This window comes from Phoca vitulina, unplaced genomic scaffold (assembly GCF_004348235.1).
Source record: "Phoca vitulina isolate PV1807 unplaced genomic scaffold, GSC_HSeal_1.0 scaffold79, whole genome shotgun sequence".
NCBI lineage: Eukaryota > Metazoa > Chordata > Mammalia > Carnivora > Phocidae > Phoca > Phoca vitulina.
The window spans coordinates 528,164-548,299 of record NW_022589782.1 but is presented as its reverse complement, the minus strand read 5'-3'; the positions used below and the strand labels follow the sequence as shown (position 1 = coordinate 548,299).

The following is a 20,136-nucleotide window of genomic DNA, read 5'->3' as shown; positions in this document are numbered from 1 at the left end:
GGGTGAAGTTTAGGTTATGCAAATTATACCTCCTTCAAAAAAAAAAAACAAAAACATTAAAAATATGTCCAATTTGACCCTCAACAAGAAATAGGGCAGACACGGTGCTGATGCCAAACCAAACAAGATGGTGTGAGAAACAACAACAAACTCTCAAAAAAAAAAAAAAAAAAAAATATATATAAAATAAAAGCTAGGGCGCCTGGGTGGCTCAGTCGTTAAGCGTCTGCCTTCGGCTCAGGTCATGATCTCAGGGTCCTGGGATCGAGCCCCGCATCGGGCTCCCTGCTCAGCGGGAAGCCTGCTTCTCCCTCTCCCACTCCCCCTGCTTGTGTTCCCTTTCCCGCTGTGTCTCTGTCAAAGTCTTTAAAAAAAAAAAAAAACAACTAAAATCAGATAAAAGCTGCTGAGAAGTTTGTATTTGAAGAGATGGGGGTTCCCAAGTTGGGGGGGCCGCGTGATGACTCTTCCTCTGATCGTGAGCAGGCAGAACCGGGAATTTGCACAAAAAGACAAAGCGATGTTGACCTTGCTGATCAACAGACCTGAACTTCTGAACCTCTCGATTACCTTTTTAAACATTCTACCCTCATTAAAAAAAAAATCCTTAAATATGGACCCTATAAAAAATATTCTTTTAACTTACAAAGAGTCAATGAATGCCCCGAGTAACGCACTGAACATCAAAATTACCAAAATTCTACATGACATACAAGTCTGTCAGGATTAGTTATACTCCTGAGAAAATAGTGCCCCAGCTGAGTGGTTAAGACAGCACTTGAATTCTCTGAATTGAAATGGTTTCTTCATAAATACTGAATTTCAAAAACATGTTAACTAAAATCACTTAATAGTCTAAAAAAGTCATTCTCCATAGAACATAACGCACACGACAGTTCAGAGGACGCCCGGAGAACGTGGGAGAATGTGGGGGGCTTCGCACGCAGCGGCGGCCCTGGGCCAGGGCGGGGCCTGAGGGGACCAGGCTCCTGACCGGGGCATCACGCAGACTGCCTGCAGTGCCGGGTGAGGGTGAACCAAGTCACCCTGAAGGGCTCTCGACCCTTTCATGGGCTACCGTGCGTGAAGAACCTCCCTTTCTCTGAGAGAAAATGCTGGTTCACTAGCTGTTGATCTGCAAGTCCTAAATTTAAAAACTCAGGAAACCAAGACTTTCGGTGACACAGATGGCACCCAAACCTCCCCAAACAGACGTGACGTCCCTCAGAGTCTTCACCTTCACCTGTTTCCTCACAGAAATGCTCCCGTGCTTGATCCGGGGCACTGTCCCACACGTCGCTGAGGGGGTAGGTGACAGAAGACGTGTGGACCACGACACTTCACTAGACCACCACTGTGATGGCTCAAATACACCTGGCCCTGAGGACGGGGTCCCGAGCCCGCGCGCCTGCTGCACGCACCACTTCCCCGACTTAACGGGCCACCACGTTCCCCTTCATTTCTCTGTGGAACAAAAGCAGCACCCCACCGCTCCGCTCACTCAGGAGCCGTCCTCACGGCTGGGTATCACAGGCTGCTTTCTGTCTGCCACCATCTCCCCCACGGAGGGAAGGCTCCTGCGGGGCCGGGGCTGCTGGTACCCGGGACGGTCCCTGCGTGCAGTAGGCACAAACCCATCGCTCACTAAATGCCTGGAGGGACACATCTTCGTGTCACTGAGCGCTCTGGGAAACAGTTTGAAAACTGCTGCTCTCGTATCCATTATGGCACTTCTACGCTTAAACACACTTCACCACACGCAAGCCCATAATCGGTGTTTCTGTGGCAGCGAGCTCTGACATAGCCCCCAAACTGGGATTGTGCTGATGCCAACTGATGTGAGAGCCACACGCAGCCCTTCCACGGGAGAAGCTGTCTGACCCTAAAGCAAGAGCGTGCGGGGCATACCCGGAGTGATGCTCTTTCTTGGCATCGGGTTCCAGACTGCGTGGAAGTGGGGCAGGTCACAGCGGGCCAACAGGTGACCACTGTATTCGGTAACCAGGGGTTTACTCACCGCCAGACTCCAGAGCAAAGTCCACCATGCCAGTCTTATCCTGGGAATACAGCTTCAAGGCGTTGTTCACAATGACACGTGCTTGCTGGACACAGCCAAGTGCACAGTGGGGAGACAAGACTCAGCGTTAACGCAGAAATGAAGGCCAGACATTTCCATCAAGAATACATTCTCAGTTAACTGCATTTGGGGATAACAGGCTTGGCGGGGGGTTCAGTCCTGCGCCCCAGCACAAGGGCCGACACGTGGACATGGGACGGGGTTGCCCTGTCACCCAGGGCTCTCACACACAGCCACGACAATCATGAGCCGGAGAACCCGTGGGTTCCACAGAATACGACGAAGCAAGGACTAGAGTCTGGGACGGCAGCCCGGCACCGTATTCCCGGGCAAGTCCTGTGATTTCACAAGGTGTGTGGCCACCCAGGTGCACAGCTGGGTAACAGCCGCAGCAGCTGCAGCTTCCCCGCACCCCACGCCGTGCTGAGCACCTCTGGCATTCCCCCATATCTGTCAGCTCAGTAACCAGGTCACCAGCTCCATTACGAAACGCACTGCATTTCTCGCTGTGCGCTTACCGCTTCTGTGATTCCAGAAATCCCTGCCTCCTTTGCAGCAGATACTACGGTTTCAGAATCTGGAACCTGCTTCGTCACAGAGATGTAGTGTGTAATGTTCTTCAGGATCTGCAGCTCCAAATCCCGTAATAAAACCTGCAGGTCGTCCTTGCTTACGAACCGAGAAGAAACCGTCTGTAGCAGCCATTCGAGAGAACCGCCCTGCTCCCCGTCCGAGAACATGAGTCTGATGGTTTCTCGGACCTGGGCATCTACCTAGGAAAACCATTCACAAGCAGAACATGAAGTTACTGTTCTAACAAAATCATCTCAACACTTCGCTTCTGTCACCTTAACACCTCGAAACTATCACAAAGCTTCTCAAATATCCATAATGTAAATGCGACAATTCTCCCCCTTTACAATTTGAGAACCTCTCCAAAAATGCTGGAATACGTTACAGAGAACAGGAACAGAAAAGCGCAGTGCGCACCCAGAGAGCCAAGGACAGTGGCTCCGTCCACCTCGCCGGCCTGCTCCTGCGTGTGTTCCTCAGAGGGCATTTACCAAGCGGGGCGCCCCCGTGGGTCAGGTGTGGAGACAGGGGAGCCCCTTGTCCTCAAACTCAGTCTGGTAAGGACTCAGTCACGCCAACAACTAAAGTGTTACTTCACGTACGCTAGAAATGCCCTTGCACGTTATTTCTACACACCTCCGCTTCTTGCTTGGCACGAGAGATGCACAGAGAAATAATGCAGGGCGGCCCAGCTCAGCCACTCCCAGAGCTCTGTGGTACCCCCTACCATAGACACCCTGCTACGTCCTCCCCGGGCCTGTCTGCCCAGGGCTTTCACTTCTGTTGGGGAAGTCCCAAGAGTGAGGCTGCTACTTGCAAGAGTATGCATCTCTGTAACTGGTAGTACCCTAAGACATCCCACCCCAAAAGGCTGCAGGCATTCACGACGCCACCAGGTCAGCACTGGGGCGACTGTTCTCCTTCTTGCAAACCCAGTTAGTGGAACTGAGTGGCCTGCTCACGTGCTTTGTCCACGTTCCCACGGTCTCCTTTCCTGGCAACTTCAGGAGCTCTTTGCAGAGCGGAGTAAGTTTATCACCTGTATTGCAAATACTTTTTCCCAATCTACTATCTGCCTTTGCCCAACCCATGACTTCTGCCATTCAAACGTTTGTTTTTTCATCTTCACGCAGCTACAAAGGTCTGGACTTCCTCTCTTGCATAAGGGTGCACGGGCCCGACACTGCCTGATACGTGACCACACCAAGCAGAGCTGCAGAGTGCAGTGTGACTCCACTGCGCTGAAGACACATGAACGGCGGACCCCCGAATCTGTGCTGGCGCATGGCCGTATGTACATAAAGAAAGTGTGGAAAAAAGAAGCACACTGAAGCGTTAACGTATCACAGGAAATGCCAGGAGAGTTGAATATTAACTACTCTATCTTAGATGTTTAAAAACTTCATATATAAGAAAATAAAGGTTCTAGAGAAAATTGAAATCAACTTAATAAACCTAAATCTTCAATTCAAGTGTTCTTTTCCTTTCTGTGAGAAAACATTTTACAACTTGCCTTTCCTTGGATGGTATCGACCTCTTCACAGCTGGTTTTCAAATGCTGCCAACTGGACAATTCAGATTTCAGCCGACCCAGTTCCAGGTCCAGATGCTTCACCACGGAGAGGAGGTGCTGCTCTTCCTCAACTCCGCTGGCAAGTCCACGGGAGGAGGGAGGAGGAAAGGAATCAGGTGTCACCAATCACACATGCGTAACGTAAACGCGGGCAATAGAACCGTGGAGGAGGGACCAGCACCACCCCCAGACCAGTCAATACTGCACACGCCTCCACCTGTCCCACCTTAGGGTGGACACCAACTATCAGCTTCAAGTCAAAACCTCAAAGAGACCCCGTCCACACCACACCCGCAGCGCCTACACGCACCCCATCCGCGTCAGTCCACACGGCGCCTACACGCACCCCGCCCGTGCCGGTTCACGCAGCATGTACACGCACCCCGTCCGTGTCAGTCCATGCGTGTACACACAAATATGCCCAAGTGCCCAGGCAGGGCGTCTAACACATGCTGTCACCAGCAGCTCCCTTTCAGTGCTAGCAGAAAGCTCTCAAAACCACTTCATATTTAATACCTGTACCTTTTGAATAAATACCTGTGTCTATCTCCCTAAAACTACAAAAAGACTTCAGAAATGAGATAATATTTATCAATAATCACCATAAAGTTGAATAAAAAATTTTCAAGCTAATGGAATGGATAACTGAATTAAAAATGTATGGCTTCAGAGTTTAATAATTCTATTTTATGTAGGAATTATACATTATGATGTAAAACATTGCAAGATATTTCTTTTGTAAGTTGGTGTAGTTGGTGAGACACCAATAATTCATTACTCAGAAAAGTAGACTGCAGGATAAACCTTTTAGGATCCACATATCAGCAAATCAACACACCTTTTTACGGAAATAAAGGTTCTGAAAGGGAGTAAGATGTAGTCACACCCAAATCTGTCCTTCGGGAAGGATATATGGGATCTATAACACACACAGGAGCCAGAGGTGGGAAGGTGCTTATTTAAAGCTCATTGTCTGGTGTCCCCCCCCACCCCAGCGGAGCTGTAGGAATCCCTGGAGCAACAGGAGGGTACAGGCGTCCCATCTAGACACACATGGGGGGGAGGTGCAGAGAGCCTGTGTCGATAAAATGAAGGGTGTGGGAAAAGATAGGCGCCCTGAGAGTGTCGAGGAAAGGGAAAGTCCATACTTCTAGCAGAATTCAGGGGGATGGACAGAGGTGCCAAACAAAAGCAGCCCACATACCACACCCCCAGGACACCATCAGGGAAAGGGCCATTTAGATGGCCACAAAACAGCTCGGGGGCGGCACAGAGCCACACACACGGGCGGTCCTGGAAGGCCAGCGTCCTGCCCGCTTGAGCAGCTGCTGGGATGCTGACAGTTCACACACAGAAGTCCACCTGCACCAGGGCCCTGGCTCAGCTCCGAGAGCACCCTGGCAGTATGTCTCTCTGTCCTCAGGTGGCGCCAAGGGCCACCCAGAAAGACCACTGGGAGTGATTCCACCAGAAAGCCCGTAACTCGTGGTACACACAGCGCCCCCTCGGGAATGATTGCTGGGTTCCACGTTACAAGAAAACACACAAGACAAGATATGAATTCATCTGAAATTATCCTACCTAGCTGTTCTCAGCTTGGTCTGTTCTAATTCCTTCCGGATGGCCTAAAAAGTATGATAAAGAACTGTTTAAACAAGAGTTATATACTAACATTCCATAAATTACACACTTGATTAACATTATATTTCTATATGGAACTACATGTATTTATCTGTGAATTTTTTCCCCCTTAGTTCAAAGCCCAGACCTGCCTGCTGGTTGGCAGGTGAGAGATGTTTATTTTTTTTAAGTAAAGGGTTGTTTATTTGTTTTAGGAATTATACCATTCATTTTTTTTTTTTAAGATTTTGTTTTTTAAGTAATCTCTACACCCAGCATGGGTCTTGAACCCACGACCCCGAGATCAAGAGTCACATGCTCTTCCGACTGAGCCAGCCAGCTGCTCCTCAAAGTAAACTTTTAGAAGACATACAACATATATTCAGAGAGGTGCAGAAATCACACGGACACCCTGACAGATTTTCAAAATGAGCAGCTCCTGCATGTAGCACCTAGGCCAAGGAGAACATTGCCAGCACCTCTGGAAGTCGTTTTTGAATGGGGAAGGACAAGGCCATGGCAGATTCACACATGGAGATAGGACTCATGAACAGGGTCCGTTCAGAGATGGGGGACTGACACTGCCACACATCGGGGAGCCGCTTCCATTCAAACTCCAGCTGAACGAGGTCAGAATCCCCATGGCACAAAATGAAGCGAGGGCTACGCTCCTGGCCTCTGGCTTCCTTCTCCAGCCCTCCCCTCCCCATGGATACCACGGATTCTGCAGTCAGTGGGTGACTGGAACTCGCCTGGTTCCACGTGCAGGAACAGGGCAGCCGCCCCAACACCCCCAGGGCTGCGCTATGTCTGCCCCTGCATCCAACGTGCCCAGGGACCCCGAATCGGAGCGCGCCACAGTCTCTGTGGCTCAGATCAGTGCAAACATCCCGGCCTCCCCCTCTCTGCTTCACCGATATCTGATAACAAGCTTTTCCACCAGAAAATTAATGCTGTCTGTCAGAGATTCGTGCTCTACAAAGTCACTCTGCAGGAGGCTGTGTGACCTTGAGGAGAAACAAGGACTCAGGCCCCCTTGAAAAGATGCCTTGGAGTCCGTGAAAAAAATAACACTTGTGAAACATGAAAGCAGTAAAATGAGGTCCCAGGGGCAAGAGGCAACAGTCAGAAAGATTTTTCCTCGCAGGCTGAGGAGCGTAAGCACACAGACGGATGCAGATGCTCTCTCGCTGAGGAAAGGTCGAGATGCATACCTCTGACTTCTCTGTCAGTTTTCCAAGAACATCTTCTAGGTTTGAGAGGCGCAATTCGTGCTCCTGGTGGAAAGTCACGGCGTCGGTCTTGGAAAGGAACACAAGTGGGAGTTAAGCAATAGACAAAAAGACCTGGAAGTTGCTTCTGCACAGAACCCCAAACATGAGACTACCTGGTCACAGCCTGGCCTGCCGTCCTGGGGGGGCCCCCTCAGTGTCCACACATCCACCCCTCACTAGAGAGCGCACACGCCTGTGCTCAGCAGAAGACACCCACGTGGGCGGCCCCCGTGTGAGGGAGGAAGGGGGGAGAGGGGCTACGAGGAAAGACACTGACCCGCTCACTGAGCTCACACGCAGCATGCAACACACAACGCGGTTCCGGCAATGACCCGACTGGAGCACGGCCCTACAGCACGGTTTACCAGGTGACTAAAGGGACTTACCAAGTGAGACAAGACAGTGACAAATGCATCAGAGAAGCGAGGGAACTGCTGAAAAACTAGTTCGTTCAAGCTACGCCCAACCAATTTGTTCAGCAATTCTTAGAAAGTGGAACAACACGAAAACTGTCAGAGTCCCTAGCAAAAGTCCCTCGAAAAGTCACTGCCAACTATCCACTCAGACGGCAGGGACGGGGGCACCGCACGCCCTGAGCGACTGAGACCCACGCCACAAGATACAGAGACACAAAGTAATTCGATACTTTCATTATTGGAGGTTTCACTTGTTAATTATACCCCATCTCTTCCAAATTATAACCACACTGAATTTATAGAAGTTTATATAAAAACAAGATTAAAAAATGAAATAAACCAGAGCACAAGGACACAGGCTAGCTGGAAAGATGAACCCAGGTCGCTGACACACAGAAAGGGCATCCACGAATGCAGCTGTGAGCTTCCTCGCCGTCTCTGCCTGCCACCCAACTCCACGCCAGAATGAGAGGGTCCACTCTCGCTGTCCACTGCAGCGGCCACCAGCCACATGTAGCCATCGCAGCTGAGAAACTAGCTTCACACCGCCCCACACAGCTGGTGGTGTGCTGGACGGCACAGTGAGGAGCGTTGGGGGGTGCGGGGTGGGTAGCCCCAGGGGACGGCAGGAGTAAGACGAGTAAGACGAGCGTGGGGCCGTTTCAGAAGCAAGCTGGGATTGCCCTGCGTCAGGATTAGCATCACGGTCACACCTACGTACAGGTGAATACTGGAGAACGGTGTAAGAAGAATAGGATAAATCTGTACTTAGCTAATCTGATTTAGAACCTAGTTTTAAAGTGAGCCCAGACTGCCTAAGATTTGATAGTTTACAGAACACGACACAAACTGATGCTTGGTTGTTTTTTTTTTGAATGGTCATCTTTTTTCTCTGCAAGAGAAAGAAATCAACATAACTAAAGGTTGCCAGCTCACCACTTCTGTTGGTTTGTTTTAGGATTTCACCGTCATATCATCCCTGTGGTGGTGACAATATTTCAGAATGCCTCAGCTGAGAAAAGCTCCTGAATATCAACACATTTCCTGGCGTGACTCTATGCTCACCCAGGAAACGTCCTGCCTACGGGGACAGATTTCATGACCTGCCACCTACAAGAGTCCAGCTGTTTTGTTTTTAAAACAAACGAGCTTCAACCCTTCCTACTGTTCCATCTTGTCTGCAAAAACCAGCAAAGTTCCGTTCAACCTTTCCATCTAACAAAGTTGTTAAATGGCCAATAAGAACAGACCAATCATAACTGTGTCAACTGGATCTGACCAAAATCATCTCAATTTTATGGTCGAGAAACTGAAAATCAGCAAAGACTGAGGAATCAATGCAGGATGCCAAGTGTGCCTTCAGCAGATACGGGAACTCCAAGCGTGGCCACCTGGGGCTATGCACAGAAAGTGCAAGCCTTCCCTGTCACCTCGGGTCCCACTGCTATCAGCACATTACAATGACAACTACTGATGTGCCTCAGGCCAAACCAGAGTCAAGGGTCATTCATTCACTATCAGGTGTGAGAAGACAGTGACTTGAAAGGTGGGAGGGGGAGGTGGTGGTCAGGGGACTCTCGGCCTGGGGCCAAGTCTAGGTGGAGGCTCCAGGGACAAGAGTCAGGCTTGCTCAAGAGCACAGTGGGACCAGGCTTTGTGCAGGGCCCTGGGAAGGCTGGGGGTCCCCAGGCCAGGGACAGACTGCACCAGTGAGGGAGGGGAGTTGGGAGTTCCTCCTGGACTGTGGTGCAGACAGCTGAGGGGGGGAGGGGCTCTGAGACAAGAGACACGAGAAGCAGGCTGTTGAGGCAAGGGGCAACACGCATGTTAAAGATTTCATTCCAAAGTACCTAAATATTTAATAAATACTCATTTTGGAACTTATGAAAATAAACATCAGTTTTGGGGAAAACTGACAATTCTTTCCTTGAAAATACCTAATAAACAAGACATTTTTGTTCAGGGTTCCACATGGAATAGCAGCTCCTCTGAACTTCATTATCATGAGATTTTCTAGATCACAGATTTGAACATTTCAAATCAGTGTTGATACAAAATGCATATCAAATCACAGCTGACAGTGAAACTTCACTGAATTATTATGTTCAATCCATTTTCAAAGTAAAATGTGCGTGAGGAACAACTCGCAGACAGGGCACCAGGTCCTGTGGCTCCCGAGACAAGCCACCCACGGCGACTCCATCCCCGCCGCCCCAACCCCTCAGCCCCCCGCGGGGCACCCACTCTGCTGGTGTCCCCCGGGCTGCAGCTCCCGGTCTCCGGCAAGCCCCAGGAAACCACCCTGGCCCTCAGCAACTGCTCCCCACAGCCGAAGAGCACGCCCACTTGTCACAGCGGTGCCTCTCCTGTCCTTCACCCCTAAAAAGAAAACAGACCCTCGAGAACCCACATTACCTGAGAGCCTGACAGTCTGTCGGCACCCATTTCCTGTAAGTGCTGCCCTACCACACGCTGAATCAAGGACAGTGTCCCCTCGCGGTCGCCGTCCATCTGGTCCACCTGTGCCTGCAGTTTCTGAAGCACAGCGGCTAGTTCTCTGAGCTTCTCGTCGTGCCTGCGACACTGTCCAGACAGCGAGGTCATCTGCCTTTCCACTTCGCTCATCCAATGCCAGTGGGAAGCCCCGTCGCCAACCTACAGCAGCGAGAGCAAGCCCAGCAGCACAAAGGGGTCGTCAGGCCTGGCACCAAATAACCTCGGAGGACAGAATCACAGCACAACGGCCCCACGAGGCGTGTGGAGACGCTAAACGACAGGACAGGACCATGTCCGTCCTCAGGGATTTTCTTTACAGGGCAGACTATGGGGGCTTGTCTTTTCTTCTGCCCTTCTATATTTTCCAAAGTAATGCATATTACTCTTTCTTAAATTAAAATTAACTGAATGAGATTACTTACATATGCATCGCTTGAACTGTCTCAGAACATCTAAGGAACTATAAACCTTGCTTACTTGACATTTAACAACATTGTCTGAACCAGGGGGCCTCTTCTCTGAGGAATACAGATGGGGAATGCCACAGAAGAGAGCTTCTGTGTGGTTACCTCCGGTGGCTGGCTCAGGTGAGACGCGTCAGGTGTGACCGAGCTCTCGGGGCCGTCCACCCGCTGGGCTCCGTACATGCGTGTCCAGCTGAGCACAGGCAGGCCTGAGAGGAAGTCTCCCTGGCCGCACAGGGACAGACCGGCACCTGCAGGGGACAAGAGCCAACTGCATGTGTGTACAACGCTCTGTGAAACAGGCACTGAAACGCTCAGTTCTAGCCCTCATTTACATCTTCGCGTGTAGATCCTCATCACGGAACTAAGTCAAAGTTTACTTACCTAGTAAAAGTAATAACGGAATGAGCAAGATTAAAAACTTGCAGATATTTCGAAGGCACCTAGGAATAAAAAGAAAAATTTTAACTTGGATATGAGAAAAGTCAGGGTCACCATTCTATTTTACCTCTCTGGGGAATTTTATACAAAATAACCATGCCCTTATTTTAAAATGAAAGTCTCAGTATTAGAAATGCATTTACAGTTGCTGGTTTTTTTTTAAAGGAGGCTCCGTACCCAACATGGGGCTCGAACTCGAGACCCTGAGATCAAGAGTCACGTGCTCTTCTGACCGAGCCGGCCAGGCGCCCCAGAAATGCAGTTACAGTGTTATCTACAAGGTGTGTATACACGTACAGGGGACCCTTCTATAAAATAGTGTCCCCTGGCCCATAGTAACAATCAAACACATTCACTACTGATTCACGTGGCACCATGCTGGGCACTAAAGGACCTTGGCTACTGGCCCACTAAGCTCACCTGGGGCCGGGTGAACTGCCCCAGAGTTAACCAGACCCTCTCTCCCAGTCCTGACCACACCCCTCCCGATCTGTGTAATCGATGACAAGGCACTTCACTCCTATACACTGTGATTTTAAGAATGACAGCTGCCTTTCCTTTCTCACAGGAATGGCTTGAAAAATTACATAAAAATATGAAAACACTTTGTAAAATATAAAGTGATATAAAAAAGGCAAGACATTAATATACCAAACTATAAAAACAATGTAAATAAAAGCTAAATCATTATAAAAAAATCAAATTATATCCTGCAATGAGCACAAAGTCAGTTCTTAAAAACACTCAGTTGACATACTGGTTTCCTTACCTTGTAAGAAGAAACACATTCAGCCAAGAAATCAAAGTAACAAACTGGTACCATCCAATCCCTAGCCACCAGAATATTCCAGAGGCTGCCTTCCCTGAAAGAGAAAATACCAAACATTCTAAAGAAATGTTCTTTGGAAAATCAAACTCCTAAATGGACTGTTTTTGTGAAGGTCAAGCAAGAAGCACAAGGACATCTGCTAACAAATATTGTGTAAGTATCTGAAGATGAAGTTAGGGATGATGCATATTGAGTGTCCAGGTACTCAAACACAGGAACATCGAGAAGCACACAAAGCGAAGCTGATACACAAAACAGGCTACAAATGAGGAAACACCAAATCCATGCATTCTCCATTCCAGTTCAACGGAGCAGGTGGACTTCCACAGCAGGGAAACAAAGAAACGCTCATGCACCCAAAGCACTATGTTAGCACTTCTAAGTAATCAAGAATGAAACATGTTATATCAAGGAGCAAAGCATGTATCCCTAAAATGAAACTTCCCTTTGGCTGGATCAATCAGTAATTGCAGGTGCCTAACTGCCCAAAGACCTGGTAGAGAATGCTAACAGAGAAAGCCAAAATAACCACCTGGAGCTACTACGGCCAACCAAAGAACCGACAACAGTGTCTTCAACACAGACCATCCGGAAGCACCGATCCTTTGCAGCGTCTGCACCAACAGGTGACCTGCGACAGATGACATGTGTGCGGGAGGTGCACACTCAAAACATACACCAGAAAACCCACTCTCCATACTTAACAATACAGCAACAAACTCCCCCTCGTATGCATCTTACCACAATTCCCTCAAGTCAGCTCAGAGTCTCTTCTCAGGGAAAAAAAACCAACCAACCATTTTAAGTCTAAGCAAGACTCTGAAATTTACTTAGGAAATTCTATTACATGCTGAATGGTTGTTCACTTCTTCCTGCAGATACTTAAAACGTGAAACGCAGACCTCCCTGTGAAATTCCCTGGGGGGGGGGGGGGCCGCGGATAGCTTCCCCCCACCCCCCAGTGCAGTGTTCAGTTGGTGCCACCACAACTTGCAGATAAAACTCGGCAGACACCAGCAGTCAGCTCCAGGTGAGACCAGGAGGGCTCATTACTCCAAGACCATTCTAAAAGCTAACATTTTCCAGTGAAAAAGTATTTTGGGATTACAAATGGTAGTACCACTGGATGACAGAATAAGACAAATTTTGTATCAAATATCACACATTATATAAGGCAGAAAACTGCTTATGAAATCCATTTTGTTTCACTTTTTTAAGAGTACCTGCTGAAAGTTATATGCTCCTATAAACATTTGTGCGTTGAGACTCCTGACGCTATGCTCGATGTGAGAAAAAACATGGTTTAAGGGGATTCTTTAATCTATCATTTTGTTTTATTACCAATTAAAAGACCATTATTTTTGAAGCTCAACTTAAAAAAAAAAAGCTAACAAAGGTGCCCCTTTGGCAAGAAACTTACAGGTATGAATTGGAAACTCTCTGACTCCACATGCAAGCCTCCGTGCGGCAGAGGCTCAGGACACGGCAGTCCCCGGAGCGAGGCTGTGCGTCCCAGCAACCGGGCACGGACAGGACAAGCAGCTTCTTTTCAGATCAACTCCCCCGTGGGAGCGTGACCAGCCTTTCTAATAAGCCTTTGACTTCACCTCAAGCAAGCTACTTTTCAGACATGTAACTTATACTAAATACATTTACAAAGAAGCTTTTCAAGAGAGACGTTCTCTGTATTTTAAGCTAAAGTTGGTATTATTCCTGTCCGTTTTTAACAAGCACTTGACTTGCCAATACAAACAAGGAGCTACAGCATTTGTGAAGAACATGACAAAAACAAAATAAAAAGGTACAAACGACAACCTGCATAAGAAAAGATGTGCCCAATGGCCCCTGCTACCCCTTCTGGACTCGAGGACTGCAAGCGGACGGCTGTGTGCGTCTCAAGGAGCCCCCTCCTCCTAGAGTCATCACCTGTGGGTGCTGGTGACAAGCAGTTAATTGGACAGATTACTATGCAAACCTGGTCAACCGGAACTGTGCACAACAATGGCAGTTTGAGAAAATTAGGAAACTCAATTACGCAAAAAAAGAAAAAATCAAAGCAAATGCAATCTGGTGGCTCCTGCCGTCTATTGTTAAGGGTTCGGCAAGTCCGCACGCGCGAGGGGGCGTCTGGTCTGTGTCCGCAGCCCCGTATTGCCACCTGCGGGGAGCTGCCACCACTGCCCCGCGAGCCCACGCGCCGAGACGCCATACTTACACAAGGACTCCCCTTTCACACTGAGGTGGCCGTCCTCTCTGAGAAGCCCTCCTACATTCACTGTCCCACAGTGACTGGAATGAGCTGCAATACACGCAAAACAGGCTCAGAGAGTTCAGACGCTTCCCAGACGCCGACGGGGCCGCACGGTCAGAGAGAGAGCATGCAAGACCAGCCCCCACCGGCTTACGTGTGCAGGCGAGGCAAGGGGGGGCGGGGTGGGGGGCAGGCGGTAGGGCTGGGCTTAGGGAGAAGAGAGGTTAAAGCCCCACTGGCTGAACAAGGCAGCACAGAACAGAGACAGGCCCGCTTAAAGACGGCTGTAAACAACGACATTCTCAACGCCATTCAAATAAATTGTTTCTGCTTTAAGAAGACAGTAAGAATCAAAACTTGAGTTTTTAAAAAATGACTTTAAAAATGTTGAAACGCTGCTCCCCTTCCAGAAAACAGAACCAGTACAAATGCATGAAAACTTCCATCAGCGCAGGAAGACCCCAGAAAAGCGCCAAAAGAAAGTCTGCTTAGTAAAAGCACAAGAGGAGAAACATGGAGGAAGCGCCACGCTGGAAAGGCAGTGTTTTCTCCACCTTGAAAGTATTATTAGGTGGAAAAAGGAGAAAAAAATGATTTAAATACCTTTTGATTCATGGCTTTTTGACTTATAGCTTTTTGATTCACGATCTTTTGATTCATAACTTTTCAATTTGTAATTTTCTGATTCATAATTGAGCTTCATTAAAACCATTCGAAAAAGTTGAACTAAGAATGATGACAAGGATGACGAAGTGTCCTTGGCCAGCCACAAAATCCTATCCATGTGGACAGGGGCACCGCCTATTGAAAAACCGTGAACACAGTTACTTCTTCCCACAAAGTCAACATTTACTCCCCCTGGAAAGTCAGACAGCCAAGTTACTCATTGGGGCAAAGTAGAATCAACCCTTCACACGTCCATCGCAGACGACAACTTGGGAAGAGCCGTGTGACAAACATCACTCTGCCCCACGTGACACATGTCACCTCCTGATGGAGACAGAGCCACACGGCAGTCCCGTGTCGGAGAGCGGAACGCCAAGGCTCGGTCACAGACGAGCCTGCACAGAAGAGCCCGTCTGAGGTGACTGCACCCCAGTCCTGCCTACATACACTCCAAAGGCCAGATACCGCTCAACCACCACCCACTGTCCTCTGTCACCTGCCTGGAAAAGGACCCCCAGACGCGCCCAGCAGCTTCAGAGACGCCTGCCACAGCATCTGCGACAGGGGACGCTACAGAAGCCGCCGGCGTGAGCACCTGCAAGGAGCAGGTCCGTTAGTGAAGCCGGGGGTCTCCTGCTACGTGTTGTTAGTGCAGCTTCAAGATACCACGGGATCCCCGACAACTTTTCCTGTGTTAGCCTGAAATGTGTAAGGTGATCCTCTACAAGCCACAGTTGCTAGGAATTTTTACTCCACGGAGTGCAGACCCGGGAGTGCTTCTGACACTGGTCCACTCCCGCTCCTGGCTTGGGGAGCCCTGCGTGAGTTCAGAATGTATGGCGTGAGGCCAGCTGGAACCGGTGAAGTCTGAGGGGGAGGGATTTTAAAGAAATGAGTTTTTTCTTTTCTTTCTTTTTTTCCAAAGAGCCTACTGAGTAGCCTGTTGGTGACTTGGAGCGCTGTACCAAAACACCTGGAGGAGCGCGGCTAGCCTCCCCTCCCCCCACCCCCAGCATCAGCGCCAAGCGTCTCCCACTGTGCCTCTGCCCATCTTTCACATGGCACTGAAAACTTCCCGTGAAGCTTCGGAAATATAGAAAACGCTTATGAAGAGGTAATACGTGGTCTGTTCCACTGATAATCAAAAACACTGAAATTCCATTTTTCACCCATGGAACAGGAAAAATTGTGAAAGCATGAACAAATGAAGAACTGGCAAGAGCACACGGAATGAGGACCCTCACACTGCCACCGCTGGAGAGCAATCTGGGTCAGTCTTTTGGGAAGTCAATTGGAAGAATCTATTCAAATTGAAATTGCACAAAAACTTTTTTTTTCTCCCAGCAGTGATATTTATTTAGGAGCTGCAGACTGGAACAGCTTTTTAAGTATTTAATTGCTAGCTACAGTTTCTTCAGGAGAGTGGCTGCCGTCGGGAGCGGCCCAGCACAGGAAGAGCGCGAGCGGCAGCCCCCCACCCCGCCCCCCAGCCGTGTCCGGGCAGCGTGGGGCTCAAGCCGCAGCTGCTCACAGCGTCCACTGCCGCGCCCAAAGGAGGCAGGCACCTAAGTCCTGATTTCTCTAAAGCCTGAGGCTGGGTCAGAAAGCCACGTGCTGGTCTAAGCCACCAAGATAAATGATAATTTTTCAAAACCTATCCTAAGGTTTTGCCCTTATCCTAAGATAAATCCCCCCAACAGAAGGTGTACGTTAAGAGCTGCCACAGGCAAGAGAGCGAACACGGAGACTCTGTTTTCCGTCTCTGATTTCCTGGGTGCCTCCTGGGAGGCCCGAGAAGGCCCTGAGGGCCCAGCTTTCCGTGCTTCCCGCAGGAACCAAGTCTGTCTGCGTGCAGACACCCCATCGGTACCCTGCTCTGTAGAGCGTGCATGACCCAAGGAAAAGGCTTCCAAGCCTTTTAAAAAGTCTTTTTGATGTGAGCCAGAAATTCATGTTTTGTCAAGGCTGCACTTCCCCTGAACCTCAAAACGTTTAGGACTCAGAAACCACACGGCTCAAGTGGGTCGGTAAACTCAAATGCATCTGTTCTACTTCTAATTTGTCTACCCTTTAGGGAAGGATCTGCCCATGTATACAAATACATATACACAAGGAAACACACCCAAAGAACATTGTTTCTAGAAGCATACAAACAGAGGGGCGCCTGGGTGGCTCAGTTGGTTCAGCGTCCGACTCTTGACTTCAGCTTAGGTTGTGAGATCGAGCCCTGTGTCAGGCTCTGTGCTCAGTGCAGAGTCTGCTTGAGACTCTCTCTCTCCGCCTCTCCCCTGTTCATGCATGCGTACACCAGTGCGCTCGCTCGCTCTAATAAAATCTTTAATGCATACCAACAGAAAAAACATGAATGTCCATCTAAAGGGACACTGATTAAATACATTTTGATATAACCATAAATGCAACATCAGGTAAGAATCAGAAAGAATAAAGTCCATCTGAATCGGCATATAAAACGAAGTTGCAAAGCCATATGCGTACCATGATAGTGTTTGAGCAAACTGCGTATTTCTATAGTGCACAAAAGCAAAATGGAGGTGGTAGTCGCACATTGTGAATGTACTAAAAATGCCACTGAATCGTATACTTTAAGATGATTAACTGTTAATTTTATGTTATGTGCACTTTAGCTCATTTTAAAAGCACAAGAATTCGCCATGATCTCTTACTATTAGCACCAGTTCCCTCTAGAAGGGAGACCAGAGGGGGATGGGGAAGGACAAGGGAAGGAACTTCTTTTATCTGTACCATTCCAAGATTTTACAACCAGAGTAAGTAAAAACAAAAACACAGACAGAAAATGTGTGGGGTGTTACTAACTCATGCTCGAGAAGAGTTGTACATATTTTTAGTAACTGCGGTAGCGTGACAGTTCACGCAGCATGGTCTCCACAGGCAACCGCGGGAGCAAGCGGGCTGGACCCAGCGCGTAGTGGGGTCACCTCTGGGTGCTAGGTTACAGGAGACTTTAATTTTCTTCCTTGTGCATGTCTGGGATCTCCAAATGTTGATAAATGCTTTACCCAAATAATTAGGAACAGATGTTTTTAAATTAGTGTTGGTCATAATCACTATTATAATTTAAAAGAGCAAGGAAGGTGATAAGCAGAGGCCCAAAGCAGATAAAAATATAGCTTGTTTTCCCCTCAAAAACATTCAAGACCAATTCAAACAAAAGACTTTCAGAGGCTACTACCAAAACCACACCCACTTTTCCATCTGAGCTGAGCTCAAGCCATCAACCCCCATCCACAGCCTCAGGATGAAGACAGCTGGCTGTCGGGAATACAGACATGACCTTTACCATGATGCGAGTGCGGGGCTGTAGGAAAGCAGCGAGTGTTTCTACACATGCTCACTGGTCTGTGAGCACAGATACCGCACGAGGTTATGGTTGGGGGAACATGCTTTTACTCTCCTCCTCTTGGTGATGGCATGCTTCAAAAATGCAGCCTCAATAAAGCCAGATACATGGCATGTCTGATGGTCGCACGGAGTTCAGTCAGGTGCCAGGCCTGGCTCCCAGGCTCCACCCGGACGGTTAGCCCTCAGGAGGTGGCACAGTATCTCAGGGAGAGCGCCCTGGAGGCCAGATGCCTGGGTCGGTCCCAGCTCCATCACTTACGATCGGGCTTCTTAAGCTAGCTAAAGCTCAGTGTGGTGGTCTAGAAGATGTGGAGAGCAACAGGACTGCAGGGCTGGGGCGCAGGCCAGGGAGAACTAGAGAGTGCTCTGCGACGTTGGCTTCCACAATCCAGAAGGTGTTGGAATGAATTCCTTGGACCAACTCTGCCACCTCCCCCTCCTGCCTCCCTGTTTTGATACATTAATGCCAACAACGTCAATAACCCAAAGTACACAAACCCAGAAACCTGAGCCACAAGCATAAGACACTAAGATGGAAAGAACTCTCAGTCCTGCTACTACCATCCTTCATTTTGTCAAAATAGTCATTTGAAAAATACTGAGTGCCCTCATGTGCAGGGCACGGCCAGGAACACAGTGACAGACAGATGACAGGTCTGCCCTTCTGGATCCCTGCCCACCTGACTGAGTATGCTCTCGAGCCTAGCCACGCAGACCGGCACTTGGCTTAAAACAGACTGGGGACTGCAGACTCGGAAGCCAGGGCTCCCTGGCCTCTCCGTGACCACGGGGCAGGGAATCATGGACAGGCGTGAGTCCCCAACCAGCAGGGACGTCTCAGCCGTGCAATGGAACCTGGACGGGGATCTGTCGCTATGCTCTCCCAGGGCACCCAGGCAAAGAGGAGAGGCAGCGAGCCCCCGGCCCAGGAGGGTGCCCCCCAGGCCTGCTTGGAAAAGCTGTGGCAGGCCCAGTGGGTCCAGGGCCCGCTCTGAGGGCCTTTCTGTTCAAGCAGATGCAGCCCGGCCTTGGAAGCCCACCGCGGCTGGTGAACGGGCCACGGGCACACAGTGAATGACTGCTGCCAGCACCCACCCAGCACCGCACATTCCCGAGGAACCCCAAGCTCACGGACTCTTACATAACCACAGAGACCACACGCTCCTCATCTCACGGGCATAAACCGCCACCAAGCTGTTCCTCCCACTCACGGGAGCGTCCGTGACCTCATGTGAAAACAAAGTGGCCACACGCTGCCACCAGGTTTCCCTGAAGGGGGTCTGCCTCTGCTCACCCAAAGCTCAAATTCACAGAACTTCAGACACTACGAACCACAAAAAAAATGTAAATTCAAAGAGGATGAACAGGAACAAAGTTCATTTTTGGTGCATTTCTTAAACTTTTATCAGACAATTTTGAGTTCAAGTCAATGACAGGAAACAGTGCAGATGCCAAAAAGCCTATAAAACCAGGTTTATAAAAAGCGTTTGGACAGGAAATCTTTTTCTAACCTTTCAAAGAGACAGACTCAGGTTTCTGACTCGTGTCCCTTGAGTACAGCCTCGGCGACGGCCCACGGGGCGCAGAGTGAGCGGTGAGCGTGTCCTTGCGCTCGGACAGCAGGAGGCAGTCGCTGCACGTGTAGCCATTGCTCCTGGTGGCTTCTGCTGCCAGGTCCCCATTTCCCTGAGTGGCAGCTTTATTTCCACCTAAAGTTTGCAAAAAAGTAGAGGGAACCAGTTTATCACAATCTACAGATACCTAAAAAAAAAACACTTCCATCTTGAAAAGTGGGTAGAAAAAAAGGACTAAAATAGTTACCTTTAAAATCTCCATCATCGTCAAGACCTAAAACACACACACACGTTAGCTCGTGAGCTCGAATTATCACAACAAAGCCCACACACACAAAAAGTAAAGGTTACAATGATTAATAAATCAGCATTTTGGCAACGGTCAAGATTTATTCCCTGAAATGCCTGCAACTAATGGAAACTCCTCCAGATATATACAGGCATGATCTTCTGATTCAAGGCGGAAGCACATCTCTGGAGACAGCGCCTCCACACACCTGC

The 20,136-nt window shown here is 49.1% G+C and overlaps 1 protein-coding gene across 13 annotated transcripts in view; it reads right to left on the bottom strand.

The window, feature by feature from the left end:
• The window catches only part of SUN1 (Sad1 and UNC84 domain containing 1), a 52,798-nt gene that overhangs the window by 8,136 nt on the left and 24,526 nt on the right, over positions 1-20,136 (bottom strand). For 5 of the 13 annotated variants that reach the window (XM_032394070.1, XM_032394074.1, XM_032394076.1 and 2 more), the window contains 15 exons: positions 19,883-19,909; positions 19,573-19,770; positions 14,618-14,815; positions 13,979-14,062; positions 13,579-13,698; positions 12,296-12,394; positions 11,704-11,797; positions 10,878-10,936; positions 10,599-10,744; positions 9,949-10,188; positions 7,058-7,144; positions 5,805-5,848; positions 4,164-4,299; positions 2,596-2,850; positions 2,018-2,102 (listed from right to left, as the gene is read on the bottom strand). In XM_032394070.1, the coding sequence (XP_032249961.1) occupies positions 2,018-2,102; positions 2,596-2,850; positions 4,164-4,299; positions 5,805-5,848; positions 7,058-7,144; positions 9,949-10,188; positions 10,599-10,744; positions 10,878-10,936; positions 11,704-11,797; positions 12,296-12,394; positions 13,579-13,698; positions 13,979-14,062; positions 14,618-14,815; positions 19,573-19,770; positions 19,883-19,909 (1,872 nt within the window). The remainder of the gene's footprint in view (positions 1-2,017; positions 2,103-2,595; positions 2,851-4,163; positions 4,300-5,804; positions 5,849-7,057; positions 7,145-9,948; positions 10,189-10,598; positions 10,745-10,877; positions 10,937-11,703; positions 11,798-12,295; positions 12,395-13,578; positions 13,699-13,978; positions 14,063-14,617; positions 14,816-19,572; positions 19,771-19,882; positions 19,910-20,136) is intronic. The other 8 variants (XM_032394073.1, XM_032394077.1, XM_032394078.1 and 5 more) reach the window with 8 other exon arrangements.